The 16,039-nt window shown below is 41.1% G+C and overlaps 1 protein-coding gene across 1 annotated transcript; it reads left to right on the top strand.

Moving 5' to 3' along the window:
• The first annotated feature begins 46 nt into the window (after positions 1 to 46).
• On the top strand, positions 47 to 16,031 carry grm6b (glutamate receptor, metabotropic 6b). The gene is made up of 11 exons (XM_005752932.1): positions 47 to 253; positions 1,155 to 1,744; positions 5,024 to 5,240; positions 6,690 to 6,825; positions 7,701 to 7,855; positions 8,150 to 8,290; positions 8,369 to 8,569; positions 9,348 to 9,487; positions 10,369 to 10,992; positions 11,068 to 11,379; positions 14,448 to 16,031. Exons 2-11 carry the CDS (start codon positions 1,208 to 1,210, stop codon positions 14,685 to 14,687), a joined length of 2,703 nt encoding a protein of 900 aa, XP_005752989.1. The 5' UTR covers positions 47 to 253; positions 1,155 to 1,207; the 3' UTR covers positions 14,688 to 16,031.
• Positions 16,032 to 16,039: the final 8 nt, after the last annotated feature.

Here is a 16,039-nt window from a genome sequence, read left to right as displayed (position 1 = left end):
TCTGTTTTTTCATTTTGTTTTGCTAAACCACAAAAATTTTTTTTTTTTTGTTGGACCATTGTTTTTAGAGAGTCTTTGGTTATTTTTGAGAGTGCACACAGGCTGACTGAGATGACAGAGGATTTACGATCAGTCAGGAGAGGAGAGCCTTGCTTCCAGATATAATAATCACATTTTGGACCCTGGATGGAGGCCTGCGTGGAAGAGTTTGTGTGATGGACAAAATCAAGGCTGGTCCATGAAGAATGTGCAGGTAAGACTTATCTTCTTCCTTCTTCACTATGAAGAAGTTTAAAAAAAATGTGATTAATGCAGCTTGTGGAAATTCAAATCATTCTTGCATTGATTGCATGTATTTTTTTTTAAAACTTTATAATCACGGTATAGCAGAGGTATTTTAAATATGAGTTTTTATCATTCTAAGAAAATGACATTATCCTGTAATTATTATTTAGAGCCTTGTGAAATTATAATTGTGATTTTTTTTAAATGGAACGGGCTCAACTGATCATTGTGGATTTTGGCAGTGATCCTCGTGCAGATATAATTAACCTGCTCCGGCTTTTGAAGCATGAAATGCGGTCAGGATTTAGTCAATGTTTTGTTCTGCAAAATTTATAGTGTTTTCCATCATCGCCTCTTTGCTCTTCATGGTAAAAGCTTCCACTCTGTGTCATCCTGCATCTTGGCTAAAATCCACTCTTCAGCCACAGGTTTTTTTTTTTAAGTGCACCTCCATCTATCGCTTATATTTTGTTCTTTCTCCTACGTTTTCCCAGCTCTCATTCAAAGCACAGGAAACGATGTTAGACTGTAGGTGCTTTTTCTGCATCATTACCTAATAAGGGAATCACTGTTAGCATTGACTCTGCAGCTCTGCAGTTATCGTCCTTAAACATATCATAATTGCCATAAGGAATTAAAGAAAAATATTTATAAAATGATGCACGGGACACACAGAATTTTACATTTTTATGCGTTTCAAGTTGGATGCTGTATTTAAAAATTCAACCCAGACTGCTTCATGGATGTGGTGGAGCCATAAAAAGAATAGTTAATAAGGTAAACTGGAGAGAATAAAGTGTATGAAGCTTCTACATGCTCTAACTTCAATAATAACCAGATGTTAACACCCCTTTTCTTAACTCCCTCAGGCGTCAAAGGTAGAGGGAGTGGCCCAGTGCTGTCAGTACCTCTGCTGGTCATCATGATATCAGAGGTCCTCTCATCCCATCAGTGCTCCTGGTTTGGTACGTCATATGGATACAAACCATGGCTTCGGTTGCTTTGGGTTCTACTGGTGGGTTTCAGTCCAGCCTCACGTGCCCAGCAGGGCACCCAGCCTCAGTCCATCAAAATCGAAGGCGACATCACCCTGGGCGGCCTCTTCCCTATGCATTCTCGGGGTCCGGCTGGGATACCCTGCGGAGAGATCAAGAGAGAGAAAGGGATCCATCGACTGGAGGCCATGCTCTATGCCTTGGACCAGATCAACAGCGATCCCGAGCTGCTGCCTAACATCACACTTGGGGCTCGGATCCTCGACACCTGCTCCAGAGACACGTATGCCCTGGAACAGTCGCTCACCTTTGTCCAGGCCCTCATCCAGAAGGACAACTCGGATGTGCGCTGCTCAAACGGAGAGCCTCCGATATTCCCAAAACCGGAGAGGGTGGTTGGGGTGATTGGTGCATCTGGAAGTTCGGTGTCCATCATGGTGGCCAATGTACTCAGACTGTTTGCGGTGAGATTTCTTTAACCATCCTAGCTTTGTTAACCAGTGAAGGGGCAAAATATTTGGGACAGGGAGTGTTTTGAGAATGTAAGCTGATAAAATGATCCCCTCACAACCTCTCCTGAATCTGTTCACAAAGAAAGAGCACAGTAGTTCCCATTCACTGGGTTTGGACTCTCAAGTCAGGAGAGACAATGACAATTATTCTTAAGAAAACAAGTTTAACCAAACTGTAATCAGCTAACATTTCTTTCATTCTTGCTTAATATTTTACAACTACTGGAATCTTAAGGCATTTTTTTTTTAAATTTACCGTTTTAGTGTTTCTCCTTTTGTCATGCTTGCAAAATAAAGGTAAAAGTTTAACACTTTGAAAGAATTAAGTATTACTAAAGTATTAAAGCATCTAAAATCTTCACTCAGAAAGTGAGTGAGGATCACAAACAGCACCGCCACATTTTAACCAGTCAGAAGCCACAAAAGGAGATGAAGCACTATGTTAAAAAAAATGATTTACACACATCAAGTCCGAGGGCACTGTGCCAGAAAATGAGCAACTATATGGAATACATTCCTAATTTTAGATTTGAGCAGCTTGCAGTGATATCAGTGACCAGCTGTGGCCAATAAACAGACGTCCTATGTGCGAGAGCTCGCACTTATGAAGTTAATTTATATAGCTGCACCTTCATTTCCTGCCTCAGTAGAGTTACAGTATTTGTGATTAGGTCGCTGCAGATTTAGGTCTTCTTTATTAAAATTTGAGATTGATTAAATCCCTCCTTAGAAGATAATGTGGACCTTGGTCATGATTACATTCTGATGGAATTCATCCTCTGGGTAGTCTGAGCTCCAGGTATTCAAAGAGAAATTGGATTGGATGTAAGGTTGATTGGCCGTAGGTGTTAATGTGAGTGTGGATGTTTGTCTGTTTTTCTGTGTTAGTTCTGCGATACGTGTGCGCGTCTGCCCAGGGTGCACCCTGCCTTTGGTATAGCCACCCCAGTACTTCTGGAACCCCTGAATTGGATAAGCAGTTAAGGAAAGGGTTGGACAAACGATAGATGAAGACGTTTGATGCCAAAATATTATTGAGACACTTTATGTTTTTACCTAAAGAACTTACTGCTGCTCTACAGAGATAAACATCCCACCTCTTGATGATATTATAAAGCAGTGTAACTGAAACAGCTATGTGACCTGAATGAACCTGTGTATTGCTGCCTGTCAGAGTGACACTTACAGGGCCGTGAATCCATTGTAATTGTTGGAATCTGCAGGTTAATCCAGGTATTTCTTTTTCTTTGACAGGTGATTGACCTTTAAACACTGATTACACTGATTACACATTGTTTATAGCAATGATGGAACACTGAGTCTGTGCAAATCTAACATTTGGGGCAAGCAAGTAATACTAAAAAATTGTAACAACCAGGCTGATGTGTTTGGATGTTTCTGTTTTGGTGAATTCTGCAGTTAATATCTGCCCTCCATCCAAGTTGCTCCTCCTTCAGCTCAGAATCCACAACTTGGGTAGAGGGCAGGTATTAACTACAGAATTCACCAACTCCACTAAGCCCCTCTCAACAGCTCAGGACCCTGGGCTCAAAATAGTGTCAGGGTAACAGGATGACATTGGTTCTAGGATAGCAGCAATTTGTGACCAGTGTGAAGTAGATTTAGCTAAATAGTGCGTTTCCTCCTACCGTCCATATGTGCTGCTTTCCAGACCGCAAATGCTTCTAGTCTGAGGTTCTTTACATATTCAACATCTGCTCATAACCAATACACTTTTTGTTGTAACCTGCTCCAAATGCATCTTTAGTTTATTTTTTTCCTTTTTCAATAGGTGAGCATAAACTATAAATAATGTAAGGTATCTTATATGAGACTATTTTTAAATGAGACATAGAGCATGCATTCATCGAGTTTTCTTTAATGAAGTTTTTATAAATTTTGCAAATACCTCTGAAGCAATTAACTCTTTAACATGTTCATTGACAGTTAATATTTTAGGGTCTAAACCCTTAATAATTCAAGGTTGTGTAAAATAACTAACCCATTAATATAGCTTTCACAAACCCCTGTAAGATGCACCTGTAGGCGAATGTTCTATACTGACTCATTCCAGAGGGTCATAATTATATCCATGTTTGTCAGCCTCTTTATTCTATACCCGGGCTCAGTGTCTTGATGAGTCAGTCTAGTTTGTTCAAATTACAATGTTTCTTTCTCAGCTTCACTTGTTTTATGACTGTAAGCAGATTTCAGCAAGACTGGACTAAAAGAGGATGCTTATGTTAGTGATAAGGCTTATTGATTTTAACAAGTGAATTGGTGCAGATGCTTCTGTGGGATTAATTTGGGAGAGGATTATGTGTTTGTCTTGTGTATTATAATTTTGCATGCAAACATCTGAGTGACTTTTCAGACAATGATACAGACTCCTCTGGACACTGATGATGTCACATACCAGTCACTCTTACAAGGGGGAAGGAGAGGGCAGGAATGTTCACCAACCTGATTTCAGGATGTGGTCTGGACCACAGAGGCTTACCAGTACATCTGAGACTGACGGGGTTAACGCGGAGCAGCAAATGCAAGCTGCATGTGGCCACTAGAATTAAATGTATTGTATGGCTTACAGCTGAGAAATGCTAACCTTTCTCTAGGCTCCTGATCTCTGTCTCTCCCTCTGTGCTTAATGTAATTTGACTAAAACCACACTAATCCTTGCAGATAATCTGTGAAATGGTTCTCTCGGTCCTCTCTCCTTCTCCCCGTCACTGCCCCTTGTGAATACCTTTATCTCTCTGTGCTCTCCAGAGAGGGCTGGATGTTAGCCAGGTTTGGGGGGACTGGCATTAGCAGGTTCAGGGTTGAGACTGTCGACATAAACTGTGTCATTAAAGATGTAGCACACCAACAAATTAAGCTTCCCATCCTTATTTTCCCCCTTTACTGCTCTGGTTCCCACCATCTGTACTCTACTGTGACGTTGGCTGTATCGTTAGCGCAAACCAGCTCTGGGCTTTTCAAGAGATGAACGCTCTATGATAGTCCAATTTTGGGATTTTAATGCACTGTGACTTGCCAGTATTACTGTGGGAGGCATCCATTTAAGGGCTTGCCTGTGAGTAAGTAGTGCATCATGCTCCTGACATGGTTCACTGCCTCTTGTCATCCCTTTTACCTTTGGATTCACATATTGGCCTAATAATCAGCACTGCTCATGTTTTCCATTTGACCCGACTCTTTCATCACAAATGACCCATCCCTGTGTCTCAGATCCCCCAGATCAGCTATGCATCGACTGCCCCAGAGCTGAGCGACAAAAGCCGCTACGAGTTCTTCTCCCGTGTGGTGCCTCCTGACTCCTACCAGGCTCAGGCCATGGTGGACATCGTCAAGAACATGGGCTGGAACTACGTGTCCACGCTGGCATCTGAGGGCAACTACGGAGAGAGCGGAGTGGATGCCTTCCTCCAGATCTCCAGAGAAGCAGGTTGTGTGTCTGACTGCACTGACGTGTCACGACAACAAGGGATTAGTCATTTGTGTTTTTCCCACTCATTAAAAGACAGGAAGGAGCAATGCTTTAATAAAATCATTTGTGCTTTTAAATCTATACGATGGGGTGACCTGTTAGTCCTAATGTATTAGTGATCACATTTAATATGATCAAATTCACATACATCAGTGATTGACAGTACGGGACAGACTCTAACAGCTTTGTCTGCTGTCCATTACTTTATCCAGATGGAAATATCTCTATCTTGACTTCTGGATGGTTTGCCATAATATTTTATACATTGTATCTGAATGGTGAATCTAGATCAAATTCAGTCATTTATAATAATTTTAATTGGAGACGGATCATCTCGTGCATTTAGAGATATGACTGCCCTGAAGAACAAGATTAAAGGTAAGAGAGCTGCCAGAGTGCAAGCTGGTTACAACCATTTCTTTCTATTGGGCGGTGAAATAATAATTAATAATTAAAAGAATGTCTTACGCATCCTTTGTTTGAAATTTACCTTAAAAGAGTTAGGAAATGACATGCAGTGATAGGTAATCCATCTTTCAATACTCAAATGAATCATTTTGCATCTCAGCAACATGCAGTTATGTTTACAATGAGGAAGGCAACACTGGAGGTGAGGACCTCTGTCTCCCCCTACACATCATTTCTGCCCATGGCTGCAGTGATATAACAGAATTTAACCAGGATGGGACAATAAGTTCTAAAGTGTGTGTGAAACAGAGGTGCAGGTATAAAAAAATCGGATTATCGACCGAAGGGAGCTCAGAGTGAGAGCAGTGCATTATTATTTCAGAGATTAATCATAATTTATATGCAAATTCAGAACACATGTTAATGACCATTGCTTTTTGAAAGAATTAGTGAATACAACAAAACACACCTTTCAGGTTTCATGTATTTTGAAACTGGGTTTTTCGGAGACTTTTTTTTTTTAGTATTTAACACAATTCGGTGAGATGCATACTGAACTTGGAGAACAAAGACAAACTGTCGATCTACTGGTGCTGGTATTGATCTAATACCAATAATAGCATTAATATTGATATTTGGATTGGTCCACCCGACTCTAACCCAAAACAAAGATCTGATACTGTGTGGTGGGTGTTGGGCTCAGTCTCAGTACAGCAGAAAGGTTTGAGTGTGTTCTTCCCATTCTGGAATTTACTAGGATTTGGTCATATAATATTGTGTGTACAGCAAGGATTTTCATGTTATGATATTATTGCTATTTTGACACATAGGTCTAAGCTCATTAATCTAAATAATTAGCAGACAAAAAAACCCCAACACCTTAGCTGGGTGTTGTTTTTGCAGAGTCGTGGGAAAACCTAGCTACCTTTACAACTGACTTAATGTTGGCATGCTAACACTGCAAACAATAAAAGATGATTTTTTTGGTCTGTGACACAGGAGGGCTGTGTATTGCACAGTCCATAAGGATTCCACGAGAGCCCAGACCAGGGGAGTTTGATAAAATCATCAAGAGACTGATGGAGACCTCCAACGCTCGCGGGGTTATCATCTTTGCCAATGAGGACGACATCAAGTGAGTCATGCTCTGCTGCATGGTGTATTAGATACATGAAGTCTGCAAGATATTCACAAGGATGCTGTTTTTTGTGTGTTTTTTTTGGTCCCGTTTGGATCTTTAGCCATCAGAATTGTTGTCTTAAGGCCAAGAAAGATGCCAAGCGGATTTATTTTACCAAGTGGATCATCATGGCCTTGCCATATTGGTCCATTTGATTGACCTTTATTATAATTATGAATTTATTTTATTTTCAGTTGCTACAAACGGGACAGACATGACTGGGGGATAGGACAGGGAGAAAGAATGAAAGAAAGAGAGGGAGAGAAAGAAAACCAAAGGGGAGAAGAGACGGTGAGAAGGGGGGGACGAAAGGAAAAAAACAAATAAACAAAAAAAACACAACACCTGGGTCACCTGTATGGAGAAAAAAAACAGAGGAGAAAGCAAACAACAAAGAGCAACATAATAAAAAAAACAGCACCATCACAAACTAGCTAGCAGTAGATATCAGTAGATACTAAATAATAAACGATATTGTGCAGCACGCAAGATAGATAGAGCACAATGTGCTTTGAGGCAGCAGCCAAGAAAGCTGTAGTCCGCATCTGTGAATACCCGTGTGTACACCTGTGTGCATACCTGTGTGGATCAGCATGCTTGCATTCCAAAGGTTTCTCCATGTAACGATCTGCTAGGGAGTGTGGGGAGCCACAGCCCCGTCCTCCAGGGTATGAAGCAGATATGGAGGAGATCAAAACTCCAGACATCCAGAGGCCCCCACAAGGATGCTGTTTTACATTTAACTATGTAGTCTCCTGTTCTAACCACTCTGAGCAAAGAATGACAGAAGAAGAAGAAATTTCATCATGATATATAACTGTATCTTTTAGACGGGTGTTGCAGGCTGCCAAAAAGGCCAACCTGACAGGCCACTTCCTATTTGTTGGATCGGATAGTTGGGGATCCAAAAACTCTGCGATTGAAGACCAGGAGGAGGTGGCTGAGGGTGCTGTCACCATCCTGCCTAAAAGAGCCTCCATTGACGGTAGGAAAATGTATTAAATGAGCCTTAAATCTAACTCTGAACAGCTGGATCCAATAAGCATACCCACAGAAGCCTGTGACATTGACAGATGAGTCTAATATCAATGCACCAAATAAAGGAAATTAACGATTGATAAGTCTGATATATCCCGATCTGATATTTCCAGCCTGTATAAATTCTGAAAAGTGACTTAGAGCCATATTTCAAAGGATTTTTTTTTACCATTATCTCTGCTCCAACATGTGAAGTCCTGTTATTTTAACTGTTTTTAAATTAAATGCGTAAACGATTCAGGGTTCGACCAGTACTTCACTTCGAGGTCGCTGGAGAACAACAGGAGAAACATCTGGTTTGCAGAATTCTGGGAGGATGACTTCAAGTGTAAACTAACTCGCCCTGGGATAAAATACGATCCTGGTAGAAGAAAATGTACAGGTAAGCAGGGAGCAGCACCGAAAATAAAAAGTGTCACCTTATCTGACTTATGTATTGGTCATTTTTGTTGTCCGGCAGGTGACGAAAGAATCAGCCGAGACTCTCAGTACGAACAGGAGGGAAAGGTGCAGTTTGTGATTGATGCTGTGTACGCCATGGCCCACGCCTTGCACAGCATGCACCTGGACCTCTGTGCTGGCTCCATGGGCGTGTGCGAAAAGATGGACCCCGTAGATGGACGCATGCTCCTCCAATACATTCGCTCTGTAAACTTCAACGGTGAGCTTCCAACTTTCAGTCGGTTTTTCCGCACCTACCTCATGATATGTCTAGCTATTTAGATAAAAGGAGAGTTTCATTTCGTTGCTGCTGGGGAGAGAAATGCTGCAAGGAGATCTTTTTGTTAGCAAAAGCCATGCTTTTCTAACTACCGCTCTCTGCCACTGGAGAGGTTTTTAAAAAGAAGCAAATTTAAAAGGGAACGCAGCGGAAGGGAGGTCGTGTTGAAAACGGAAGCTTTGAGATGTTTCTGCTAATGTGCTTAGCTGCAGAACACGGCGCATTTCTTCAAAGCACGTCCCCTCCCTTGGGCTGCGTCCTCGCTCTTCTCTATACACAACGAACCCGCTTTTCATCCTCATCTTTCATACAAAAATATTGCAGTTTGGAAAAAGGAAAAAGAAAAAGTGTCCTGTGAAAGCATCCTATTTATTGCACTCCTCTTGCTGGATGACCTTGGCTTGTATGGAAGATTTTCTGATTGAGCGCCTGCAGGGACCCGAGAGGAACATTCAATCACGTTAGGGCAACAGAGGAGAGTGCACTGAAAGACTGTACTCGTGGAGGAGAGCCTTCACTAAAGAGCATCCTGCACTCAGCTTTCACATGATTGCACAAGAGTGAAGTAAGCAATAAGCTGCATTCAACAGTGTGTGGGTGTTCTCTCTGCCGCTAAAGATGGGGGTGTTTTTCTCTGGTTAAGGCAGTTTGAATGCCTTCTGACTTTTGGCTTTCTTTTGATAGTGCATAGGTCATTTAGACTGTCTCCATCTAACAGGTAGCGCAGGAACTGGAGTGATGTTCAATGAGAATGGAGATGCTCCGGGTCGATATGACATCTTCCAGTACCAGATGTCCAATGTCAGCAATCCTGGCTACAAGAATATCGGCCAGTGGACAAACCATCTTCGCCTCGATGTAAATGTCTATTTTTACTACAGTTGTGGTACAGAGTGATATTCAGAAGTTCATTTCTGCTGCATGAGAAGATGAGAGATTAACTTAGTTTTGCATAAAAACTGGAAACAAAGCTCTAGTTTAACATTATGTCTCGTTGTCCTGTTTTCCTCCCCTCACCCCCTGGTTGTGGCAGATGGCTGCCCCTCTGCGAGTCTGGTTCTTCGTGCTGAAAGGAAGTTTTTCCTTCGCACTGTTGCCAAATGCTTGCTCACTGGGGGGCATCTAAATGTTAGAGTTTTTGCTCTATTATTGTGGGGTCGTCACCTTAGAAGCTGAAGGTGCCCAGCATCCAGTTCCCATGACCATGAAATTATTTGGTGCAAAAGCTGTACGTTTCTGCTACAGTACGACCCGACACTTTGTTCTTTTTAGATGATATAGATAGTTACCTTTTCCAGTTTCTATGCTAAACCTTGCATTCAGCAGATATGAAAGTGGCAAGAAAGTATAATTTTCAAAATTGCAAACTATCCTTTCATTCTAAGATTCCTTTTACTGCAAGCTTTTTGCCAGATGGCTGAAAGCTTCCTACAGAATAGATAGCTTCAGACAGAAAAAAGGCATCTTTTCCAAGTTTCCCTACCCATCATAGTATAGCATTTGATTTTCTTTGTAAACCAAAACTAAAAATATGGTGACAATGTGAGGAAATTTTTATTTGTGAAATGTAATAAGTTAACAATTTTATTCTTTTTATGCCAGTTTACCTGGCTTTCATAGGCTTTAAGTGATTGTGGAAGAAGTATTTTTGAGGAGTTTTGTTTCACAGTTATTAGCCTTGTGTTAAGTCACAGCCAGCTGTAATATAGTAACACACTGTGTGTGTGCATCCATTTCAGTCAGAGGAGATGCAGTGGTCGGGCGGTGACCGTAAAATTCCAGAGTCGGTGTGCAGTTTTCCCTGCGAGTCTGGCGAGAGGAAAAAGATGGTCAAGGGTGTTCCCTGCTGCTGGCACTGCGAGCTCTGTGATGGCTACCAGTATCTGCTGGATGAATTCACCTGTGACATGTGCCCATTCGACATGAGGCCCTTGGAGAACCGCACGGGATGCCGCCCCACACCAATCATCAAGCTGGAGTGGAGCTCTCCCTGGGCCATCATCCCCGTCTTCTTGGCCATCCTGGGCATCTTAGCAACCACCGGAGCCATTGTCACCTTCATCCGCTTCAATGACACACCCATTGTCCGGGCTTCTGGGAGAGAGCTCAGCTATGTGTTGCTGACAGGAATCTTCCTCATCTACCTCATCACCTTCTTCATGATTGCAGAGCCCAGTGTGGCAATATGCGCCTTCCGCCGCCTGTTTTTGGGGCTCGGGATGTGCATCAGCTACGCCGCCATGCTGACGAAGACCAACCGGATCTACCGCATCTTTGAGCAGGGCAAGAAGTCGGTCACACCTCCTAAGTTTATCAGCCCGACCTCTCAGCTTATCATTACTTTTATACTCATCTCAGTGCAGGTAAGCTTATCAATGCTTCTCCGCCATAGATAAGTCAAAGCTCATGCAGCAGTCTAAAGCTCCTTTCCTCTACAGTTACTCGCGGTGTTCATCTGGTTTGGTGTGATCCCCCCACACACCATCATTGACTATGAAGAGCAGAAGCCTCCAAACCCAGAGTTTGCCCGTGGAATTCTCAAGTGCGACATGTCCGACCTGTCCCTCATACTGTGTTTGAGCTACAGCATTGTACTGATGATCACCTGCACGGTGTATGCCATTAAAAGCAGAGGAGTTCCTGAGACCTTCAATGAGGCCAAACCAATCGGCTTCACCATGTACACCACCTGCATCATCTGGCTGGCCTTTGTACCCATCTTCTTTGGCACAGCGCAGTCTACAGAGAAGGTAAGAAATGTAACAAGGGCAGTGCATGGTTTCAGAAATTCTGAAAATGTTCATATAAACAGGAAGAGGCTACTGTGAATGTGGAGAGCATACACCACCAAACGTCAGAGAAAGTCTGGCAACGGAAAGCAGGCCGGCACAGAGAAAAAATAAACTTTGAGGGAGGGGCATTTTACTTCCAAATGACAATGACGTGAAAAATGCTGATAAATGGAATACAAGTGAATTATGCAGGAGGGTTAACTACAGCCTTAAAACATCCACCACTGGCCAACAAGTTTTATATCCTGAGAGTGAAGTTTTGATTACCTGAATATTCAGTTGACATCACTGGTTAATGAATTCTTACCTGCTTATGTAAAGCATGTAATGTGAAAAATTTCCTGTTTTTCCCCTTTTAGATCCTGTCAAATTTATATGGATTTTGGTCTGACAATATAAATCAATTAGGTGAGAAAATGATCTGGTGATTTATTAGAGAATAAAAAAAGAGATTAAAAACTCCACGATATTTAGATAAAATATTGTACCTATAACATCAGTGCTTTTATTTGTCTGCCTTTATTTATTTATTTTGAAATATGAAAAATAAAAACAATGAACTTGACGCAACTAGGTTTTCCTGAAATTGAGTACAACAACCTACTCGCACATAACTGCATCACAGGTAATATCATAATTTCTGGGGCCAGCGAGTATTTTTAGATGTGAAATTTTATTTGTGTTGCTGCTATCACTTTGTACATCTACTTAAAGTAAAGTTATGAATTATAATAGAGTATAACTTGTGGCTTTTTGATTTGATGATACAAATCCAATGTGTTCAATTGGTTGAAGATGGCAATTTCTTATGTATAATATTAATAATAATAATGAAAGGTATTTTACAGTTCTGATGATTGTGTTTTCAGGAAATTTTAACAACCTCTTTGGAGTAGGCCAACAGTTTTTGGAGGCAAGAAAAAACAAAAACAAAAACTTTTATATGAGACAAAGAATAGCAGGAAATTTTCAGATGATGACTTTCAGAGACTGATATAATAGCTTCAGCTCAAAAATAAATCTGTTTAGTAAAAATGTCACTTTTTAAAAGGACAAATGAATAGCTGAATTATTTCTGGCTGCTCTTTGTGTTGGGTTGGGACAAAAAGAAATTAAAAGAAATAATTTGACCCACTAAATGATAGGTCAATAAATTCTTCTGCATAGTCAAATTTGATCTTTTTCAAGATCATAATTAAATCTCGTTACATTACATAAGCACTCCCTGAGCTCCACTTACAGTTAAAATAAACAGTATGCTGAATCGAGTTACGTAATGCACAGTAACACACGAACTGTAAGAAAGTAAATGAATCCCTCAGATGCTGAAAGTGAAATTTGAGTTTGTTGCCTGTCATATCGTATTTGCTTCCTGCTGTACTCGCAGGACATCCTGCTCCCACTGTACTGAGGGTTTCATTTAGCTTGTGGGCTATTTGCTGCCGTCACAAAGTACAAGACAGTTGGGGGGGATATTTGAAAAATAGAGATGGGCTTTGGCTAATAGAGAGCTGTATTATGAACCAGTCAGGCTGAAACAATTACTGCCTGAGGTGCTTTCAAAGTCTTTTCACCTCTTCCAAATGGAAATGAAGTGAATTAAGAAAAGGAAAGGAGGTCAGATGTGCAGAGGGACGATAAGAAGCCCTCCAAGACCAATTCAGCCATCCCATTCAATTAATCATCACTTAGAAAAAGAGCTAAATATAGACCTTAACTTTTGTCTGGCTCATGAACGTAGCGGCTGTTATGCTCCCATCACATGTTGGAGGAGGTGATCTACCTGTGATGACTGTAATTACCTATGAAAGGACCATACAGTGATTCTCAGCTAGTCCTTCTGCTCGGGCCACATAACCTCAGTCCACTTCACTCCTAAACAGTAAACAGCTCCGTTCATAAAGGGAGACGTCACTACAGGGACAAACACATGTAAAAGATGATAAAAGGAACTGTACTATATGGACATGAGCCAGGATGTGTTGCTGCTGAGGATATTATGCAACTTGCGACCTATTTATGGCACAAAACATTTCTTATTTATGATACTTGTGGTTTTATTTATTTATGACCTGTTTAGTTTTCTTGAATAATGAGGGTTTTTTTTATAATTCATTGAAGGCAGATCTCAGAAGAAGTCGCTCACTGTGATTATTGTCGGATGCATGCAAAACAAGAAAAAAGGAAAAAAAGAGGAAGAGGAGCTAGATGTGGTCAAAGCCCATAAATAGAGGCTCTTTTCCTGACTTCATATACTAGATCATAAATCATTCATCAGGGGGAAAACACTGCCTTCCCTGCTTTGAGATGAAAATTGTAAGGACTGCATTGTGACAGCGGAGATTACATGTACCCTGCTTTCCAAACTATCCTTGCTGCTGCATCCAGTATGCATGAAATTGGGACACACCACCTCCATTGGGCATTCAACTTTGACCCCTTGCTTCCTCTTGTGGGTCAGAACACCAAAATATAATAAAATTTAATTAAATTGAAAAATGTGCTTGCTCACCTACTGGAAAATGCGAGTAGATGCAATAAGACATCTTGTTGTTTTGCGTTTATGTATAAATTATTGCGCCAAACAATATTTTTTGGGTTATTAAAATAAATTATATTGCGGTATTGGAAATATATTACCATAGACTGTATATAACAAATGGATATAGCCATGGCAAGCTCACCTATGGATTTCTGGACTCTGTGTTTTGACTACACCATGTTGGGCTTTTTGGTGCCAGAATTTGAACGTGAAGGTGAAGTATTATCGGTTAAAGCTAGCAAGTTTGATTAGCCAGCCACTTTTTCCATAATTAATGAATCATTATGGGCACTACTTTAACTTACTGGTTGAGCAGGCGCTCTTAAGCCTTATGGCTGAAATGCCCTCTCTCCCCCTCTTTCCTGCAAACCGTCAAATAAAGGCTAAAAGCACCAAAACAAAACAAACAAATCTATAATTTTCTTAGTGACACAGAAGAGTGTGTGTGGAAGGATTTTTCTGAACTCCTCCGTCTCTGTTGCAGATGTTCATCCAAACCACCACTCTGACCGTGTCCATGAGCCTGAGCGCCACCGTATCCTTGGGCATGCTCTATATCCCCAAAGTCTACGTCATCATCTTCCACCCGGAGCAGAACGTCCAAAAGAGAAAGCGCAGCTTTAAAGCCGTGGTTCAGGCGGCTACCGTGACCACGCACCTGTCCCTGAAGTCCAACGACAAACAGAACGGAGAGTCCAAGGTCGAGCCTGACAGGTCACAGTGACGGGAATCAAAATGACAACTGAAGCCAACAAAGAAATGGTTTGCAAAGAGTGGGAAAAAATAGCATTTAATTAAGCTTTGTGGCTGGATTGTGTGTGTTTCTTCTTTGAATCCCCCCTTTTTATTTTGGATTGAAATACCAGCAAAAACATTTGTGGATGATGTTTCTTTTCACACTTATTTAGACAATCCAGAAAGTGAAAGCACAAAAGAAACCTGAAAGGCTCACTCTACATCATGGGAAAATGTGACAGCTTAGCAGGGGTATGGAAAAGATACAGAGCCACTTTGAACGGACTTCAGAATGATCTACATATAGATGTGTTGACATGAAAATGGAAGACAATTTAAAAAAAAGTTAAGCTTAAATGGAGACCTTTGCTTGGCAGTAAGATGTATGCTTCTGTCAAACCTCAATGAAACATCGCTGTTCACAGGCTGCATGGGTTATGTGTTTTATGTTTACACGAATGCTATTTATATGGGCTGTTGTAACCTTTTCTTCCGCTTGCACTGGAAGGATGTATCTTTTAAAATGCCCCACTATGTCCTGTCATGACGACCCCCCGGGCTAGATACAACGAACCACAAAACTATAATCACTCACAGCTAAATCAATATCCAGTCACTAAGGAAACACAGCATTTAATTAGTCTTATCACTGCAATTATTTTGGCAGAGAATGAATTACTTTTATTCTGGAAACTGAGTTCATGAGTGCACAAAGGATACAAGTGATTGTTAACAGGATGCATTATCTTGTACTTGTTACTTTTCAGTTTTCCACGGTGGAAAACAATGGTTGGCATTTTCCCCATATTGTTTGTCCAAATATCAAGCAAACTTGTATAAAGGTCAGTTTGTGAGGGCTGCATGCCAAAGCTGTAGACAGGCTACATTTATGTTAATGCACGGGAACATCACAAGCAAGCTTCACCTCTTTTGGCTGCGTTGGATGTTGTTCCATGAAAGGTCCTCCATTTTCACCAGTTCTGCAAACATTAAAATTCATTTGACATTGAAAACGGGGCAGAATGAGCAAAAAGCCCCAATTTTATTAGTTTTTGCAAGTATATTATTTGCAGCACTGTTTTTTTTTGTTACTTGACCACGATGCATAACTCAGGTTTTGACTGATGTTTTTTTGAGCCTTTTCCTGTTGTTCTGGCTTCTTCAATATAAATGGATTCAGCATTCCTCACATGCAGGCAGTATCACTCACGACGCAGGCTGGCTGCCAGGTTCATACCCTTATGTGAGAAAATCTTGTTTGTACTGCCCTCTGCAGGGAAGTCCAGGTCATTGACATGTTTGTGAATAAAAGTCTAGAAGAAATTGTCGATTGCAAAAGAA

Source organism: Pundamilia nyererei, unplaced genomic scaffold (genome assembly GCF_000239375.1).
Source record: "Pundamilia nyererei isolate P.nyererei 1_Seehausen unplaced genomic scaffold, PunNye1.0 scaffold00391, whole genome shotgun sequence".
Lineage (NCBI taxonomy): Eukaryota > Metazoa > Chordata > Actinopteri > Cichliformes > Cichlidae > Pundamilia > Pundamilia nyererei.
The sequence above is the reverse complement of the archived record's forward strand: the minus strand, read 5'-3'. Positions and strand labels throughout refer to the sequence as shown.